This window comes from Nilaparvata lugens, chromosome 1 (genome assembly GCF_014356525.2).
Source record: "Nilaparvata lugens isolate BPH chromosome 1, ASM1435652v1, whole genome shotgun sequence".
In the NCBI taxonomy this organism is placed as follows: Eukaryota; Metazoa; Arthropoda; class Insecta; order Hemiptera; family Delphacidae; genus Nilaparvata; species Nilaparvata lugens.
In genome coordinates this window covers 68,414,038-68,433,063 of record NC_052504.1, presented here as the reverse complement: position 1 = coordinate 68,433,063, position 19,026 = coordinate 68,414,038, and the positions used below count along the sequence as shown (strand labels likewise).

The window sequence follows — 19,026 nt, the reverse complement described above, 5'->3', positions numbered from 1 at the left end:
ACATTGTTTTTAAAACAATCTCTATTTTAAAAGTGTACTAAGTTTACTGTCAATCGCCCATGGCGTTTTGAAATGGGAAGAACATTTTGATTGAACTTAACATTTTATAGAGGAAATTTACTTACCGTACTATTACCGTGATGATAAATGTAGATATCAATATGTTAGCTAAATTATTAATTGCTAAATAATTTCGTAAAGTGATGCTCTGCAAATAAATTATTGATGCTCTGCAATTCCGGGTGGTTAAAAACTAAATAATTGACTCTGCCTTTTGAATAACTGCTTTTTAACACTAGTTGAATTGTGTGAAACAGAACTATGAATAGTACTTGCAAAACTAAGCTTTAAGCGTGATGCATATCATGTAAGTCCCAAAATATATATTGAATCAGGTTTTCTATTCCGTCAAGATGCTATCATCTTAATTATTAATCATTTGATAAATGGTTAACGAATAAAAACAAGATTGGAATCTGAAGATCTGTAGGTGATTATGAAAGTCAACTAAATTTTTGAAATACTTTCTTGTTGGCATTAGTTTGATTAGTTGATTAGTTCATATTTTTTAGTGACAACAGTTTCATTTTTTTCGTCTCTAATCGACATTCAAAATAGGTCAACCCTTATTCTTTTATTTGTCTTTGAGCCTAAAATCATTGTATCAATGATAATTGTACTAACGATCCCTTGAAGTAATTGAATTGACCTGCTGCAAAGTGGGGAAGATGTTTTCCGTCCCATGGGAAAGGGTGCGCATTGGAAGATTTGTATGGCACACGCTGGTGGAAGACCTGTGAAATATGAAAGCCGTGTTTGGGTGGGAGGAGGGGATGAGGACGGATCGATGGAGTAGTCGACGACGGTGGGCGTTTCCTCCTCTCCGACTCTTCTCTCTTTTATTTCGCTCTTTCTCTCGCTCCACGCCGGTCCGCTCTTAGCATAGGTAGAGAAAGGGGGATTCGCGTTACACGCTTTGCCGCCACTGCCACCGGTCTCGCAAGCTACGTTGGAATTTGCCACGACTGAAACAGTCAAGTACAATTTGAAGACAGGGTGCACATGCTCACCCCCCACCCTCGACCTCAGCACTTGAATTGTGCTGTGTGATCCAAGGTCAAAAGTGCACATATCTTGGGCAGTAGTGGGTTCCTTCATTCTTACCTTTGCACTCCCACCCCCCTTCGAGGCTACTTTCATGCTAATTAGATGGCCACAACAGCTTAGATTGTTATTTAATATGTTTCGTTTCACTTCGAAAAAGAGAAAGTAATTAAATAATGCAATTTCATTGTCACTGACAATCTTACAGCCCATTGAATACATAGTTTGGAAGAATGTAAACTTGTATTTGAAATTATTTAGAGTATTTAAATGTCACTTTAATAACTACTGTATCGAATAACGCATTGGATCATACTTGACTTGATATATCTTATTTTGAGATAATCAAGTATTACCTTTTGTCATACCGAAGTATTGGACAATTCTTCTGTAATAGTTTTGTTATATCTCTATGTAAGATTATTAGTTGTGGATTATAATTCAATCAAGATGTTTTGTAATAGTCATTGAGATTCACTTCACTAATCTGTTGTGGACATTGATGTAGCCCAGTTAGGCATTCTTACCAATTTCGAATACACAATATATACAGTATTTCTGAAGATCTAATTAAAGTTATTTAGTTCATTGTGTACTTGAAAGTTCAATTATAATGATCATATAAGTTTTGTATTATTTGTGGATTGACTTGGAAGAAATTGATAGCTTGCTGTGTATGTGAGAAGCATGCCTTCATTTGAATTGAATTGAAGAAGATTTCAGGCAATTTCAACGAATTGGCGAGTGAGCTGTCCAAGGAGAGGTCGGCGTCCAAGGTATTAATTCACGAATCGAGAAATCTGAACTCAATGGACAAACGATTCACTCTGGCTCTGAACATTTAAAAATAACCAGGCATAAATTGGACATTTCATTTCAGACACTAAACTTTTCTACAAGTTAATCGTATAAAAAAATTACAAGTGATAATAATTCTAATTCCAAAAAATCTTAATCTTGTATTTTGATACTAATTCAAACGTGAAGGGCTTTCTTTGCTCGTAAAATATTTTCAAGCAGTTACTTTCATTGATGTCGTTAGTGTGATAGTTGATGAAATGTTTAAAAAAATATGTTCTAAAATCGATATTTTTGTTGAAAATTCATTTTCAATTAGCCTATATGAAATTATCTCATCATCAGATATGAATCTGTTTCAAGAAATAAATAAATGTTATGGATTCTTGGATTAAAACTCTCAACATGAATAATATCATTCCTCTTCATTATTAGTGTGCAAAAATTGTAAGTTTCCCAACCTAAATTATTGGCCGACCCAAAGCTAAAAGTATTTTTAAAAGGTACCTCCATCCTAAAAAAGATATCGTTTCAAATAAAATTGTTCTTTGTGTTTTAATCTTTTATTGCTCTTGCAAACTTCTTGCATAGGAGTTGTTTGGTAAAGCAATTGAATCATTCACAACATCATTCTAATAATGCTATTTCATTTTCTGTTTTTCAATAGGAAAATTGATTTTTGTTACTATAGCATGGATGTTAAAACTCATTTATTGCATAATAATGATAATAATTTAATTGCAACTATTATGATTATGTAGTTGTTGTACTATTGGGGGAGTCGGACGGGTCCTTTGACAATATATTCCATATATCTCAAGATTAACATAAAATAATAAATTCTCGCTTTAAAGTTCTTATTTTAAATAAATCAAAAACAAAATTGAATCTTTGTTATATTTTTTTTTCATTTACAACATAAAATTGAAAATAATTTTAGTCGAGTAGCTAGCTATATTGGAGTTGAGCTAAATCTGTGAGATATTTGGAATACTAAATTTAATCATATTATTTCAAATTTTAAATCCTGTAATGATGTTTTTCTCATTAAATTTTTTGTTGAATGCTTTTCGAAAAATGATGTGCAATTTTTTCAAATAAAAACTTTTTTCTCAACAAAATTGAAGAATTGAAGAGATTCAATGCAATCAAATCAATTAAAAATATATATTCCCACAAATCATCAATCATTCATTTTCCCATAAACTGATGAATTTCCAACCAATTCTAGATTAAATTTACAAGAAACAATAAACTCATTCTGGATACAATTTGAACTGCAAATTCTCTAAAATTATTTATTCTGAAAGTCAATAAAATGTCAACATTCTAATCAATTTGGTTTTCAATCATTACGAAGGACGAACTTAATAATTGAGACATTTTACTTCGATTTAATATATTAAATTATCATTTAAATACACACTCTTCAAAAGAGTAAACAATTTTCTCTCATAAAATTTAATGAACATCTTACACGGTTGTAGTTTCTGTTATTTGTTAGAGCTAGAGTGACTCTTGTTTGTACACTTATAGGTTGTTTCTCGTTGGTGGTTTCAGCCGATGGATCAGCGTAGAAACGGTAACCAGACGAAAATGAACAGTTCTCAATCACACGAAGACGAGGCGAACGCCGTACAACTCGAGGGCAAAGTAGGCGAATATGTTAAGGAACTACTTAAAGAGAAAATAGGGTTGAATCCAGAACAAAGTCCGAACGCAATGAGGCTCATTGATCAAGAAGTTAAAACAGCCCAACTTCAAGGACCAAAGGTGCTAAAAGATATTGCGCGCTACGTTGATATCTACAGGGAGAAGCCGATCAAAGTGTCAGCCAAAGTGTTGGTGCCCACCAAGGAGCATCCCGCTTTCAACTTTGTAGGCAAACTGTTGGGACCAAAAGGCAATTCACTCAAGAGACTGCAAGAGGAAACAATGACCAAAATGGCAATTCTGGGTAGAGGCTCGATGAGAGACAAGGCCAAGGAAGAGGAGTTGCGCCAGAGTCTAGACCCGAAATTCTCGCATCTGTGCGACGACCTTCATGTGGAGATCAGTGCACTGGCGTCGCCGGCTGAGGCACATGCCAGGATAGCCTATGCACTGGCCGAGATCCGCAAGTTCCTGGTGCCAGACAACAATGACGACATCCGTCTGGAGCAGTTGCGCGAGATCCAGTCCGAGGTCCCAAGGCCTCCGCTGGGCCCGGGGGGGCCGCCAATGCGCGGTGTGGGGCGGGGTGGCCCCGTGGGCCGTGGGGCGGGTATAAGGGGCGGCCGAATGATGCCGCCCAACATGAGGGGCGGTTTGCTGCAGCCCCCACGACCTGCGCCCCCACCCCCCATGCCCCTGCTCAACCGGCCTCCCGGCCAGGCTGGCAAGACAAAGGTGCTGTCCATCTTGGACCGGGCCCGAGTTGCTATGGAGGAATCGATGGCTGACAGTTACAACTCGTACGAAGATCCTTGTGACATGGGCCAGGGCTTTTATGACGCTCCAATTCAACCGTTCAACTCGGGACCACCGGCCTTTGGCGGCGACTACAATGGTGGCAACTACTACAAGCCAACTGGACCCTTGATGGGGGGTGGTGGTGGCCCTAGGGGCGGGGGGGTGTCTAGATTCGCGGGTGCAAGATCTTCGCCCTATGCCAGGCCCAATAAATAGACATTAACTACTGAGCTATGATGATTTTTCACAAGACTTGTCATTGGCAGTTTTTTATAATATATTTATCATTAATGAAGATTTCATAGGATTAATATTTTATGAGATGTTACTTTTGAAATATCTGTCAAGTGGGTCACGTTTCTATTCCAGCCACAAGAAATAGAATTTTCTTGAAATGATAGTTTTTAATATGTGAAATGATATTGATTTTAGAAGTTTCTTTCTCAAGATGCTTAAAAGACTGTGAAACTCAATAAAAATTACATTTTTTATTCTTAAATTGTATCCTGTGTTTAATACTTTCCAACTTACTATTTTTACCGTAGTTTAAATTTTCGATTGAAGTCAAATTAAATTATTAATTCATATAAATTTTTAATTATATTTTACTGGCATACAGTAGTCTTATTAACTTAGATCTATCTAATTCAGTGACCTGGAAGGTAATTTTAAACTGACCAATAAAATTATAATAGACTATGATATAACATTGCCTAGATATCTCCTGAAATTCAGGAATTTAAATAAATTGAAATTACGATTAAAAATTTATTGCGAATCAGAACTTATTAATAATAATAAGCTCATTATTTATAATATTGATTAGGGTTTACATTTTAAAATTTAATGATCAGTATTTTGGCTAAACTTCAGTTGAATCAAAATTAAGAATATTGATTGAACATACTGGTGTTAAATCGTTGATAGCGTTGTAGTAATGTTGAATACTGACTTATAGTAAAAGTGTTTTTTCTGGTTTTATATTATATTGAAATTTTACAACTGATACCTCAAATAAAAATACTTTTCTGATTCGACATCAAAAGAGATTCAGTAGATTTTTACCTACTACAGTATCTAATACAACAGTTATTCTCAATCCTGAAATTATGCGTGCACTTGATTATTAACTGGAAATTAATTCATCACAAACAATGATTGTATAGTTCCTATATCAAAAAACGGTATAGTTCTTATAACTGAACATAGATTGTTTCAATGTACATGATTTATAGACCGTATTCAATAAGCTAGTGACACTTTCATATTCTTAATTGAATAATCATACTAAAATCTAGTATCTCCAACAAATGGTCTTCATGAAATTATGATTATTTTGAACCTACATTTATCATAAATAATATTAATTTTTCGCTAAATTCTTGAGGCCCGGTTGCACAAAATCCTGTTTAATTTTATTCAGGATCGAATGCCATGAGAACCAATCAGAGAAGACTCTTCTAAAAAGAAGGCACCTCTGATTGATTCTTGTGGCATTTCAAATTCAAATTTATTCATCCTTAATGATAATTACAAAGTTTAAAACAAGTATAAAATAAATTATTTAATAGTTACATATACGGTAGGTATTATAATAAGTAATTATATAATATATCTCATTCAATCATTATTAAAATTTATCAGTCTTCTGTGCAACCCAGCGTTAACAATATTTTGAATAATTGCTTAGAGTTGCCATTAGAAGGAAAAACAAATAGAACACTACTACAGTGCTATAAAATACAACCAATTAGCAAAAGTATTAGTCTATTCTATTTCTTTTAGACAATAGACTGTATTTATGAACAATTCTCAAGATGAAACTCAGCCGAGTTTAACTTTTGTTGAGACGCAACCAACCAATAGATTCCAGTATTTGGTTGCAAGACAACAAAGTTAGAACTCAGTCATGTTTGATCTTAGGAATTGTTTATAAATATGGCTCTATGTCTCAATAGTAATAAGATTAGAACATAGTTTTAGTTACGCGGATCACATAAGAATAAATTAATTGTTTTAGAAAATGCAAGCTCACAAAGAATTATTATCTTGGAACTTCGCAACTTCCAATTTAAAAAGTTAATGAATTGATAATTACATAAATTCTATTGATTGGAGGAGTATTTATCAATAAGGGAATTCAAAGCTACGCAATGGAAGTGATTATTTAAAAAAATATCAAACTATATTAAAAATTATAAACGATAAAATTGTCAACACCATAACAGTATAAACTATTTTTTAAATATCAAAAATATGAAAATTTTAATTTGGAATGGTTTAAAATTAATTTTGTACAGTATTCAGTATTATTACTGATCTAATCAGATAAATTCATTGTTCTTTTTGATAGTTAACATAAAATTTTATTTTCTTTAATTTAAATCAATTATTGTTCTCAGGTCGTAGTCATTTTTAATATCAAACTTTATTTTTTTTTAATGTAAGCTCTATTTTTTTTTTTAACTGGCAATAATTACTTTCAATTTAATTTTCAAAGGAAATTATTCAATCTAATTTTCGAAGGAAATTATTCAATTTCATTAATTCAAGGCTCATATTATAAATCAATTGGCTGAGAAATGGATGACGAATTATTTGTCTCAAACGTAAGTAGCTCGTAGATACAATTCAATTCTAGATTTTTTGTACAGTGAATTTTTGTTGATACGCACTTCTGTTTGGGGTTTTTTCCTGAAGAAATCTATCTGCTCCTCTAGTGCCTAGTTGTTTTAACTATTAGGATTCATCTTGGTGGTGATTGCTGCTAAAATAGAAAAAAACAACTATTAAGATATTGAAAACTATAATCAACTTTTGATTCACGCTTTGTGAACTGTTCTGTGAAATCATTGATAATTAGTGATACTGAACTACCATTTTAATTATTGGTTCATGAATATCTGTTCTGGAATTTACTATTTTCGGCTTTATTTTAACAAACTATAATAGATTTTTGAGCTAAAAACTGCAATTTTCTACAAAAACTTTTAACATACTCATGAAATTGAATATCACCGAAATAAATAAACCTTATAATCTTGAAAAAATATCTTATCAGTTGGTGAAAATAACTTTAATAAAATCATTTTTTTATTATTCCATTTCTTTTTATACTAGTAGACCAACTCATATTCAATAGCATTTTTATTCAACTGATTCACTCATCAACTTGAACATAGGAAGAATTTAGAATAAAGGGTTTTTTTCAGTCGCTGGTATAGGGTTTCCTCCATTGCTGTGCTTGAAAGAACAGAGTTAACTGGTTACCGGAAGCGTGTGAAATGCATCACGTTCCATTGAGTAGAGAGAGAATGTGTGATGAGTGTAGGCTAGGTATTATTGGGCCACGGCCGCTGATGGTTAGGAATGTGGTTGCGGCCACCAACCAAACCACTATCGCCTTATTAGGAGGATATATTAGATCAGTCTAGTAGTGAGTTTATAAGCTTCACACTTCAAATAATTGCTCATCTTTCTCTAATCATTATTCCCTTCTTCATAACTTTTTTCCAATTTATTAACTGTCAAGTCAGCTATCTAGTATCTATTTTTGAGGATAGGTACTGTAGTTAGCCAAATGAATCTCATTTTCTGTGTTCCACATTTCAGTGATCTCTTCCTTTTCAACCCAGTAATTAGCTATTATTACAGTATTAAAATGTATTTTTGGCCAATTGATATGTTATGATTGATAAAGCTATGAATGCCTAGCTATCAAGTATTTCGCTCATTCCATTTAAAATAATTCAAGGGTAATTCTTTATTTCTATTGAAATCAAACAAGATTTTCCTTAGCAAACAATACTGATTCAATGATCTATTAATGACTGATCTATTTCTTTGTATGATTGTAAATATTATTGAAAAAAAGTTAATTTGATTTGAAATTTTAAAGAAAATATTTCATTTTTAAATGAAAAAGTAAGGTTTCATAAATGTAATAATACTATTAGGATGCACCATTGAGCTAGCTTTCAATATAAGCAATTCCATTGAATTGTCTAACAATATAGATATTAGCATTTCCGTTACTACATAATATTAACTACTGAATCTGTACAATGGAATAAAAACAAATTTAAACTTGTGGCTGATCTCAGTAATGTTTCAATAACACTTCATTTTCGTAGCCTTTATGCCGCATTGGATTGTAGCTCTATGAAAAGGTATCATTATTAAACTGAGATCCTAACTTGAAAATCTTGAATAAAAGACTATTAGATTCGCAGTTTTGATATGTTTTTTTTTCGTATTGCCGCAATCTACATTTTCCTTATGTTTTAGTACTGTTGGTAGGGTTTGCCAATTCCCTTGAACAAAACTCATTTGGAGGGGATTGAAAATGGAACATTTATTAGAAGACGATGTTGTTTTGAGCTGGCGTGTGTTTGTGTGAGAGCGCCAGTAAATGTGGGATTGATTTGATTTTGGGTAAGCGTTAGCCGTGTTGCGAGTGGTGATTGGCGCTGCTGCCTCCTGCCTGGGGTCTTGCTTGCATTGCGTAATGGCGGCGTCCGCATGCCAATCGATACGTTATGTTGGCAACACTGGAGCTCCGTACCGTCGACTGCTGCTGCTGTTGCTGGAAATTTTTATGGCGATTATTGTCTGGCGACGGACGCCTGTTGCTGCAGCATGCTTGTTCCGCTCCGCCTTGCCTTTCCTTGCAACACCTCTTGCTTGTGTCACCTACTCGATTATTCAATATTGAACTGTTGTTGTTGTACAATACACTCTGAGTAGTTATGCCTGATTACATTCCAATATCGATCTAGTTTCGTTATAAGCTTTTTGTGATGGCTCACATTGTGATTTTTTGAGATTTTTCACGTTTACTAGGAAGTAGGCCACAGGTGTCACTTTTTCAATGTGATAGCACTGAATTGAGTGAAGGCGGCAGTTATCTGGAGAGTGCGTTGCGCCAAGCGTACCGTGCTGACGTTTCCAAATGGCTCAGCTGTTGCCATAGCTACTGTACATTTAGCGCCGCCCACTTGGTCGCTAAGTTTGATTGAATGTTCTGCTTTGCTCCTCACTCCTCAGCCTCACAGTGTGCTTGTCCCGTAAATCACAGCTAATAAATTGCTCTAATGAATTACTTCTAGGTTGTTAGGAAAATTGAGTTCGAATCAGTATTGGGAATCTGTGATTTCAAATTTCATTTAAGTGTAATTACTTCTAAATGTTATTACTTCTAAATTATATAATTATTCTACTCGCCTACTGCGTTAACTCTTCATTTTCTGTCTTCATCAGTTGAAGAATTTTTTAAATCTACTCACTTCTCTCTATTGAAGTTCTACCTGCTTGACGTTTCCAAAAGGGAAACAAACCAGTAGCATATAAGTAGTTAATCATACAATTTGTGCTTTTGATTTGATCTAACAAGTGAAACTCTAATAATAATGTATAACTAATAATAATAATTTTAATGAAGTTTCTCTAATGAATAATCAACTCATACTAAATACTAATCCAAGAAGCTAACATCTATGTTCTAGTTTCTAGTAGGTAGACATTTTGTCAAAGCCATGTGTAGTGACCTACTTGGTGTACGTCAATGCCATGCGGTTGAATGATACCTGTTGCGTCAGTTTAATTGCGTCTTCAAGACATTGACTTGCCGCTAGATCAAATTCCCATCTATTCAGACAGCCACGCTAAGCTGAACACAATGCAAACGTACTCTCTTGAGTTACATTACGTCTACAGAACAAAGTCTAAAGATTTATTCTCTTAACTTCATTTGCAGTAAAGCCGTATTGGTACTTGGTAGCGCATTCTGTTTTTTGTCTGTAATGGATACAATAACGATGGTCATTTCATTTTGCTGGAAGCGTGCTTCCACGTACTTGTGAACAAATGATATTCGCATTGAATTAATTTCCAACATGACAATTCTGGAGCTGGTGATTTTGGTTATTGAAATTGAATTTGTAATTTGCTTGCATAGCATGGCTGTTATGTGGTCAAACTGTCAAGTGCATGAGTCAATTCTGAATGTACTGTGTTTAAACAAGAATAATTTATTGTTGACCTGCAATGTTCATCCACTTGTGAATGCACGAGTGATGTTGATTTTATTCAATTACGCTTCAGAGCGTTGTCATTTTCAGTAATAAATTGAGGGCTGCTGGTGACGCTTATCCTCTCAATTGAAAATCCTCATCCATCATGATTGTATACCAGTTATAAAGGTGGAAATGGCTCTTTCTCAAAGTAATTTTCAAGCCGAAAAAGCTGGATAGTCCTTATTTTCTTGTTTATATAATTCATTTTATAATTGCATCCTAAACATATGATGATCAGACAAAGGATGAGTCCAAAAAGAGCAATCTTGGGAAAGTTCTCAACACATATTACAATCACAATGGTAAAATACTGTAATATTATGAAATAGTCACATAAATAGTTATTTGTATATCTAGAGTGAAAAGCTTCGCCCGAGGCGAAGCCGAGGGCAACAATTTTCCTGAGGGAGAAAAAACATTTTTCACTCATGATATACACAACATTTTTCCTCCGCCTACATTTTTATAAAAACTTCAAATAAAATGATTTTTAAAAACGTACTTGACCAAACAATGTGTTACAACATAATCTAAAAAGTAAACAAACAGCTGGCTTGTAATCACAGTTCTCTGCCGACAGCGCTATCTGTCGGCAAAAGTTGTAACAACAATGGCGCCACAACTACAGCTATGATGAAGTTCCCGTTTCAAATTTGATTAGTTAATGAGGAATATTCGTTGGCTGGTATTTTGAATAACATGGAATAAAAAAAATGTTTTACATTTTTTTAGTATAGTGATATGAAGTTTGTAATAATTTTAGCATACAAACATACATTTCATAAAACCTATTGATTAAAATTTGATCAATAATAAATGATCAAATCAATGTCTGGTTGAGGTATTGAATTTAGTTGGTTTAATGACTACTCTATATGCTTCCTCATCTGAGTTTAGACCTTCTAACCTATTACAATGTAAATTTTTAAAATAGAGATGCTTTCCATGTTATTTATTAATTGACGAGGCTCAAATTATTTTTGAATTTTGCAATCAAAAATTTGAAAGATATTCATCATGCTTTTGTCCATTCAAGAATAAGTTATTGTTTAAGTTGTTGGGGAAGTACTTATTACACAACAATTTGCCCTATCATAAAACTGCAAAAATCATGTATAAGAATAATAGTGGCTGGTGTGGGGGCTATCGTGATAGTACTTTCCCTTTGTTCCATAGATTTATTTGGTATTCTTCCATTGAGGCACCTCTATGTGCATAAAGTGCTTTCTGTGTACTATTTAATCAGTGGCAATGACGGTGTCACGATTGACTACTGTGACATGGTGGTTGAGCCTCGTTCTACAAGACAGACCAACAATATAAATATTCGTGGTTTTAGACCGAACTGTACTTTGTTCAAGAAAACGTTAATTTTTCTAACCCCAAAGTTCTACAATGCAATGCCACTACAGTTGAAGCTACCTTTTAAAAATAAGAAAAAATATCCCAAGTCAATTTCCATCTCAAGGATTGGCTTTTGTTGAGGGATAGAGATGAATTAGAGAACATGTACTCTGTTACTCTCTGATGTTGGTGCATTAGTTATCATCAAGGATCTTACTTCTGCAACTTCTGTACTAGTATCAGTTTTATGCTGTGGGTGAGGGCTTCTGTGTTCATTCTCATGTTCTCCTGTGCTAGTAGTTTCTATAATCTTGTAGGGTTTTCAGTTTTCATTTAATAACTTTCTGCTATTACTCTAATTATTATTGTAAATCTGTTTGATAAAATATTCTTGAGGGTTGTTTCTATTTTATTTTGATTTGGAAAATGGTTTCCAAAACATTTGTATTTGTTGTAAAGATATTTTTCTCTTCTGCTCTGATGCTCCTGTATTCGGTTTTCAGTTTTTATTTAACTTTAGGCATTACTTTAATATTGTGATTCTGTTTAAAGAAATATTCTTGAGGGTTGTTTCTATTTTATTTTGATTTGAGAATTAATTTACAAAACATAGTATGTTGTATTTGATGATTTGTTGTAAATATATTTTCCTCTCTTCTGATGCTCCTGTATGCGGACATAATTTCTCGTGAAATTATTTGCATACATAATTATTTTCGCTAAGATTTATTGGTGCAATGGCATGTTCTGTTATGTCTATATACAGTTTTTCTTTCTTATTATTGGATATATTGTTTTTGTTTTGTTTTTTTTTTTAATATTGAATGGACAGCCACTTTGTTCTTTCATTTTTGTTCATCTGTTATACTAATTTTCTTTTACTTTTGCTATTCTGTTAATTTTGATGTCTATTTTAATAGAGGCTGTTTGTATTTTGAAATAGGTACTGTACGATATAGACATTTCATTTTTATTTTTACTTTTACTTCTATTGCCAACATATTATTTCATTTTCTTTTTTGCATTTTTTGTGATTATTGTTTGTGCTTTCTTTGCGAGAATAAAGTTATTATTATTATTATTATTAAATGGAGTCACTTCTCCTCCCTAGGGAGTTTTTCTGTTTTTTACTACCGAGAGCGAAAAAGTGACACTGTAGTATTATGTTTCAGGGAGTAAAGTAAGTACTATAGACAGTAGGTGGAGGAAAAATATAAGCTCTATCAGTCATAAGTACCTATCTGCAAGGGCCTGGGTTGAATCAAAGACAAGGAACAATATATTATTACTCCTGCAGATATTCATCCACAAAATATTCGCCTTTTAAGCAAAAGCCTCTTTAACAATCCTCTGAATTTTCGTAACTACGCCATGTCCATCCTGAGGGAGCCTATTTCAAATTTTTGGGCCCATATATTGCGGAGATTTTTCAAACATGGCGGTTCTATGAGCAGAGCAGACACTGATGCTGGGTACAGTAACTATATTACCCACAGTATGGCCATTGGAATTTTTTCCCCGCCGCCGCCATGAAGATTCCAAATATTTGAATTTTACAATGGAGCTTATATAGGATTATAAGTAAAATCGCTTGCTCTTACTTATTAAAGTATATTTTTGTGATTATTAACTTCGATATAATTTCTCTCATGTTTTTTCTACATTCCCAAAATAGTTTTGGAACTTGAAATAGTAAATCGTAGATATAGCGAGTAAAAATAAAAAGTGACCATGAGTTCTAACGTAACCTGAAAGCTGAATTTCCAAAAAATACCATAAAACTTTTGAAATGTGTCATGATATTGTAATAAATTTTGTTGCATTGACAAATAATAAAGTTCTCATATCTATTTCTAGAAGCATGATGGAATTCTCATCACAATAGATTCCATAACATTTAAATAGTTTGTTTTATTCAGCCAATAAGTCTGAAGAAAATATTGTAAAGCATAACATTGAATATAGACTCTGGAAGAGCTAGTTATTCTAGCCATAGTACTACTTGATGAATTTAATAAACATGTAAAAAATTGAAAAATAACACACATAACCATTATTGTTTATATTTAGTGATATTTTTAATCTTAACCACTGCTCGTGGTAATGCAACTCGGAAATCATATCAATAGCTATTGTACCAACATGTTAAGGGTAGGGTACTCAGTACTGAAGAGAATCAATCAGAGAAGTCAAGACGTCTTTAATCAGCACTTAATCATGGTTAAATATTTCATAAAATGTTATATTAAGTTATCTTCTTTGTCTATATTAAAGTATAATCAATTTTCTTTGAAAATGATACTTCAAACTCATCTTAAGTTCATAATATGTTTCCAATCGGTAAAATAAGTGATAAGTTCCAAATGTCTAATGCTATAAGATAGGACTTGAAAGTTTGTTTGGAATCTTAATGGCGGATTTGTACCATGTGACCGAGCTAACCAATCAGAAGCGTGACAGTCAATGGCCATACTGTGGGTAATATAGTTACTGTAATGCTGGGGAACAACAGGGAGGCTGAGTGCCTTGTATTTTACCTCTGAATTTCATTATTGCGGGTGAAGTTTGGTAGGGTTTTGTGAGTGTAAGTACAGATCTCCAAAATATACAGTAACGGCAGTGTGAGTATCTTGCTACTAAGAAAAAGTAAAGGATATCTGAGGGGCTTACCAAAAATAATTCTTAATGCTTATTTCTGAGATCCAAATACTTAGATGAAGAATTTAGATCTTCCCCAAAGGGTTATGCCATATTTAAGGAAAATTAATGAAGTATTTCATTGTAATTGTTTCAGTTCCATTGTTGAGCGCTGAGATGTCAATGTCATGAGTTTGACCTTAGCCGTGGTCGGAATAATTCAGTCTAGAAAGTTGTAAAAGTGAGCTGTTATTTTTTTATTGAACTGGTGTCAAAACATTGAAGTAGGTGCAAATTAGAGCATTTGAAAAGAAGCCAATCTTTCAGATACGACTTTCGTCTATTGTTGGAATGTGCCAAGTCCAGACAAGTGGATTAAAGTGAATGAGTCAATTGAGGCCAGATTACATCTATCATCTCCATTTGTCAAAACATTTTGTGTAGTTACTATGTATACTACCACTTTGATAGATGAAAGATGCTTGTTCTCCTACGAATAAATCTTGTTTGAGGTGATACATGCTTTGTCATTTTTTATTTCATCACAGAAATGATCATTCAGATCAGAAACAAAGCTATGACTGATTTTAGCACTAATTTTCTTCTTTTTGAGAGGTAGCTTTTGTAAGTAAATGCTTCACGTCGTATAATATAAAGTATTTATTACCTGTCTATTAGGTATGTTCAAAGTCAACTACATGGAACTAATAATTGCCAGTCTGACATTCCTGCTTGTCTGATATAACCTGGTTATGTTTTGTGTATTGTTAATGTTTTATGTGGCCTGTAGCACATTGAGGAGACCTTGACATTCAAGTAGTAGGCCTACATCTGTTGAGAATCTTTCCCATGAATTATACTCACCTCTCTGGTTTTGCGACTGTTCGCAATTATAAGACTACTGTGAATCAGTTTTGAGACTTGAAGTAATATAGAATTATCATTCATTGCTTCAGTTTCAAGTTCAATATGATTTGAATGGAGGATGACATTGTCCAACTGAATCAAATGACGTCATCTGTAGAATGTAACTGGAAACCAGGACCGGTTTCTAGGAAGATGGCCGCTGTGCTTTTTGCTCTATTTGTACCATCCTTGATGGCAGTTATTCCATTCCAAAGGTGTGTCTGCTATTAATGACCATCATTTTAACGTTTAAAATTTTAGTTTTACTTGTGACGAATTCCATCACGACATTCTGTAGCTTCTGCAGCTATTCATCATTTCTCTGTGAACTAATGAGTCACAAATTTGCAATCTGTATAATTTACTTGTAATAGATGTTGTTATTTATCACCAACTGTTTGAGCTTTTTGCTCTCAACAAATGTATTATATTTAAAAAATGTATATAATTATCACTCTCTTATTGATAAAGTAGGTATGTAATAATTATTACTCTTTTATTACACTGTAATGATTCTAGAAAATATCAACATTTTGATCATTATCCTTCAAATGAAGTGGATTAAATAAATTGGCCCTTTCCAATGTGATTCAATTTATAAGATGATAACTTATTCTGTTTTTAGATAATTTAATCAAATTCACCACATTATTCTTTGTTAAGGGGAAAGATGCGCACCTGGTTGTTCTTGCCATATGAATAAGTGAAATCATCCAGTACCAGTGTACAATCAAGTTTCATGACATTGACATAATTTGTGTTCCATTTGAGCTGGAATGATACAAATTTCTCACCGTTCTAACAATTTAACAGTAGCACTGAACCGTAAACCGCGTTGAATCCAATCCTTTTGGTACACTTGTTACAGTTTCACTTTTAGTGATCGCTAGATCAACGTTCAAATTAGCGCGTTACCTGTGATGTCTAGACTACTACTTGTTAGTTGATTGAATTTCGAATGTGTCGCTGTCGCTTCAGAAGACTGTCGTCGGGTGACTTGGCAAATGCGTGGTTAGCGGTGGCGGTGGTGTCGTCCGATGGTGTAAGTTTTAAAATAGGTTATAAGCAGTGGCGGGGACGCGGTGGCGTCTCGTGATGTGGTTGGGGGGGGGGAGAAGGAATTGACCTACGTCAATGGCCTGCGGCATGCCGATTTGGATGCCTTGCGCAGCGCATTGCGTCGGTTGCCAAGGCCGAATCGATCGCTGGCTCGCCACTCAGACCGCGCCGTCGCATTCTGTGCTCAGTCTTGTACCCTGCACATCTCCAGCAGCAGCTATTTCGCAGCTTTCCCGGCAGCTGTAACCATGTCTTAGAGTCTTCATTTCTGTGTACCTAGTGCGTGTGTGCTACTAGTCCTCTAGTATACGTAGTGGTTTTAATCGAAACAATTTTCGGTCGTGTGTCACTCATCGCCGTGATAGTTTTTTAGGCTAGTAACCAAAGGATTACTTTCTCCGCCCGCCCGCCCGCCGGACTGGCAGCCATTGCAGAGGTGAGTCGGGTTCACTAACCGTAACGCAACGCCTCGTTTCTACTGCTACGGTTATGAGTCACATTCCCTTATAATATTTTATCTTTAAAAGTTGTTTAAAATACAGTAGAAACTCGATATAGCACACACCGTTATAGTAAATTTTTTGCAGTCCCTTGAAACGTCCATGTACAGTGGAACCTTGATAAAGTACACCCCGATTTAGTAGGGAGCTCGTAGTACATGTTTTGAGCGGTCCCTTGAGATTTACTATATCCAGGTTTCACTGTACATACAGTATTCTCTCTTCTATTCAGTATACTATAGTATAATTCTTTCATATAGTTCTATTAAATTTTCAGTGTGATAACTGGATGAAGTTGAACCTTCACAATCCCGTCTACTCCAATTGTAACTCCTTAGTAATTTAGTGAAATGGTTGATGAAAGGTTTGATGAAATGGTTAATTGTTTTATGGTGCTCAGCTGAATGCCCATTTACCCAGAATGCCCATACCTCGGTTTCCTACTTTGCAATACGTTTTTGGCCAGTGAAAGAGACCCATTGGTTCTCATGGCAGTGATCACATATTTTCTGTCTGTTCAATGTGAAAATAATCCCGTAAGAACCAATGTAGTTTTCTTTCTGTTAAGCATAGCAGAGATTCACTATAAAGCAGAGTTTTAGGAATAAAAGTATAGCCTACTGAGTTCTGACGTGCGCATCAGGCCAGCCTTTTATCACTTTCAAAGAATTGTGATATGACCTTGTGCAGCTAGCTGGTGTCTTATCTTTTATTAGTTCATTCACTGAGTGGAATTTCCGTTGAGTAATATTATATTATAGTCTACATAGGTATAGATTTAAAATTAAAAATACATTTAGACTGCTGCTGTTGTTTAAAAAACTCCGCTCTTTTGCTATCAATTTTAGTCCACATTCCTGGATATTCAGGTAGAATCTCCTAGAATTCATTTCAAAATTCAAGTAATAATCTCTTTGTACATATGGTGAATGGAAAAACGCATTGAATCGACTGTTTGGATAGCGTACGTGCTACTGGTATTCTAGTGTAGAGAAATGCATCCCAGTTTCCGGTGGATCATTGGATCTATTGTATGTTGTGATGCGGAGTGACATTGTAGTGCTTTGTAGTGTTAATTTCGGTAACCGTGAGAAACGTACGATCAACTTCCCTCCGGAATCTACTCTTGTCACATTTTATTATGTGTGCGTGGGCGTGGTAAGCTTTTACCCCTCCCCTCCTCCACCTCTTTCATCCGCAGCTTCATCTGTAGCTTGCTCTCTTTCATCTCTGCCAATCTAGTAATGTCGTTCCAACTATTTAGTTGAATGAATCACCATGTGCTATGTCGAAATATTTCTCGCCGGTTACCACAAACATTCTCAAGATTCTAGGTATTCACTTTGGCTTCTTAGTTGCACTCGAGAACTGTTCTAACTGTAATTTAGTTCTATCAACTTTCAGAATCTATCCATTGAAATCTCTATAGAATTGTTAAACTACCTATATGAATACCGTATTCCTCTTGCCAACTATCAATTCTTTGAACAACTTTACATTAAAGTGTTGTAACTTGAACTGATGTAAAATGAGTGTCTTGGTTAACTCCAATCACATTCAAGTGATGTCATTAGATTATTAGAGGATTAACGATTTGTTCTATCTGTGACTTTGTCACACTTGCTTCTCTCTCTTTTCATACAAACCCAACTACATATAATTATTAATCATTATTGAAGTTGATGACTAATAACTGTGCTAGCTATTTTAATTTTACCAAGTTTTCGATATACTTTTGTATAATTGTTTTCATTCTTAACCCATCATACGGTAATTCTATGTTTTAGTAAAGTAGTTGAAATTCAATGAAGTTGATGAATAACTAAGTGAGAAATTGAGTAAAAATCCAACCATTCGCTTTGCATCACTTGAAGACAAGGCTGTATTTAGAACTGGTTATTTTCTCCTTCAACTGAACGAGCGATGAAACATCATTCAGAATTCTTGGAAATGATTCGAATGACTCAATGACCATTTTAGACGATTTGATGTGCCTGAGTGGTTGAACACTAACAATGATTCAGTTTTTGTTGAGTAATAGCAGTTGCGACGACCTCGTTTGAGCGCGCGACGCTTATTGAGGATGTGAACCGCTATAATACATGCTGTTAGATGGTTTGCTTCATCTTGTTCCATACAAAAATGTTCTGGAT

General features: G+C 34.4%; 1 protein-coding gene across 10 annotated transcripts in view; it reads left to right on the top strand.

Annotated features, from left to right (window-relative positions):
* The window catches only part of LOC111053751 (14-3-3 protein zeta), a 44,931-nt gene that overhangs the window by 4,074 nt on the left and 21,831 nt on the right, over positions 1 to 19,026 (top strand). For 2 of the 10 annotated variants that reach the window (XM_039441033.1, XM_039441040.1), the window contains exon 3: positions 3,463 to 4,852. The exons of 4 other annotated variants lie outside the window; for them this stretch is intronic. In XM_039441033.1, coding sequence (XP_039296967.1) covers positions 3,466 to 4,569 — 1,104 coding nt within the window. In that variant the 5' untranslated portion in view covers positions 3,463 to 3,465 and the 3' untranslated portion in view covers positions 4,570 to 4,852. Of the gene's footprint in view, positions 1 to 3,438; positions 4,853 to 16,449; positions 16,810 to 19,026 lie in introns of those variants that run through there. 4 more of the 10 variants (XM_039441039.1, XM_039441041.1, XM_022340669.2 and 1 more) reach the window with 3 other exon arrangements.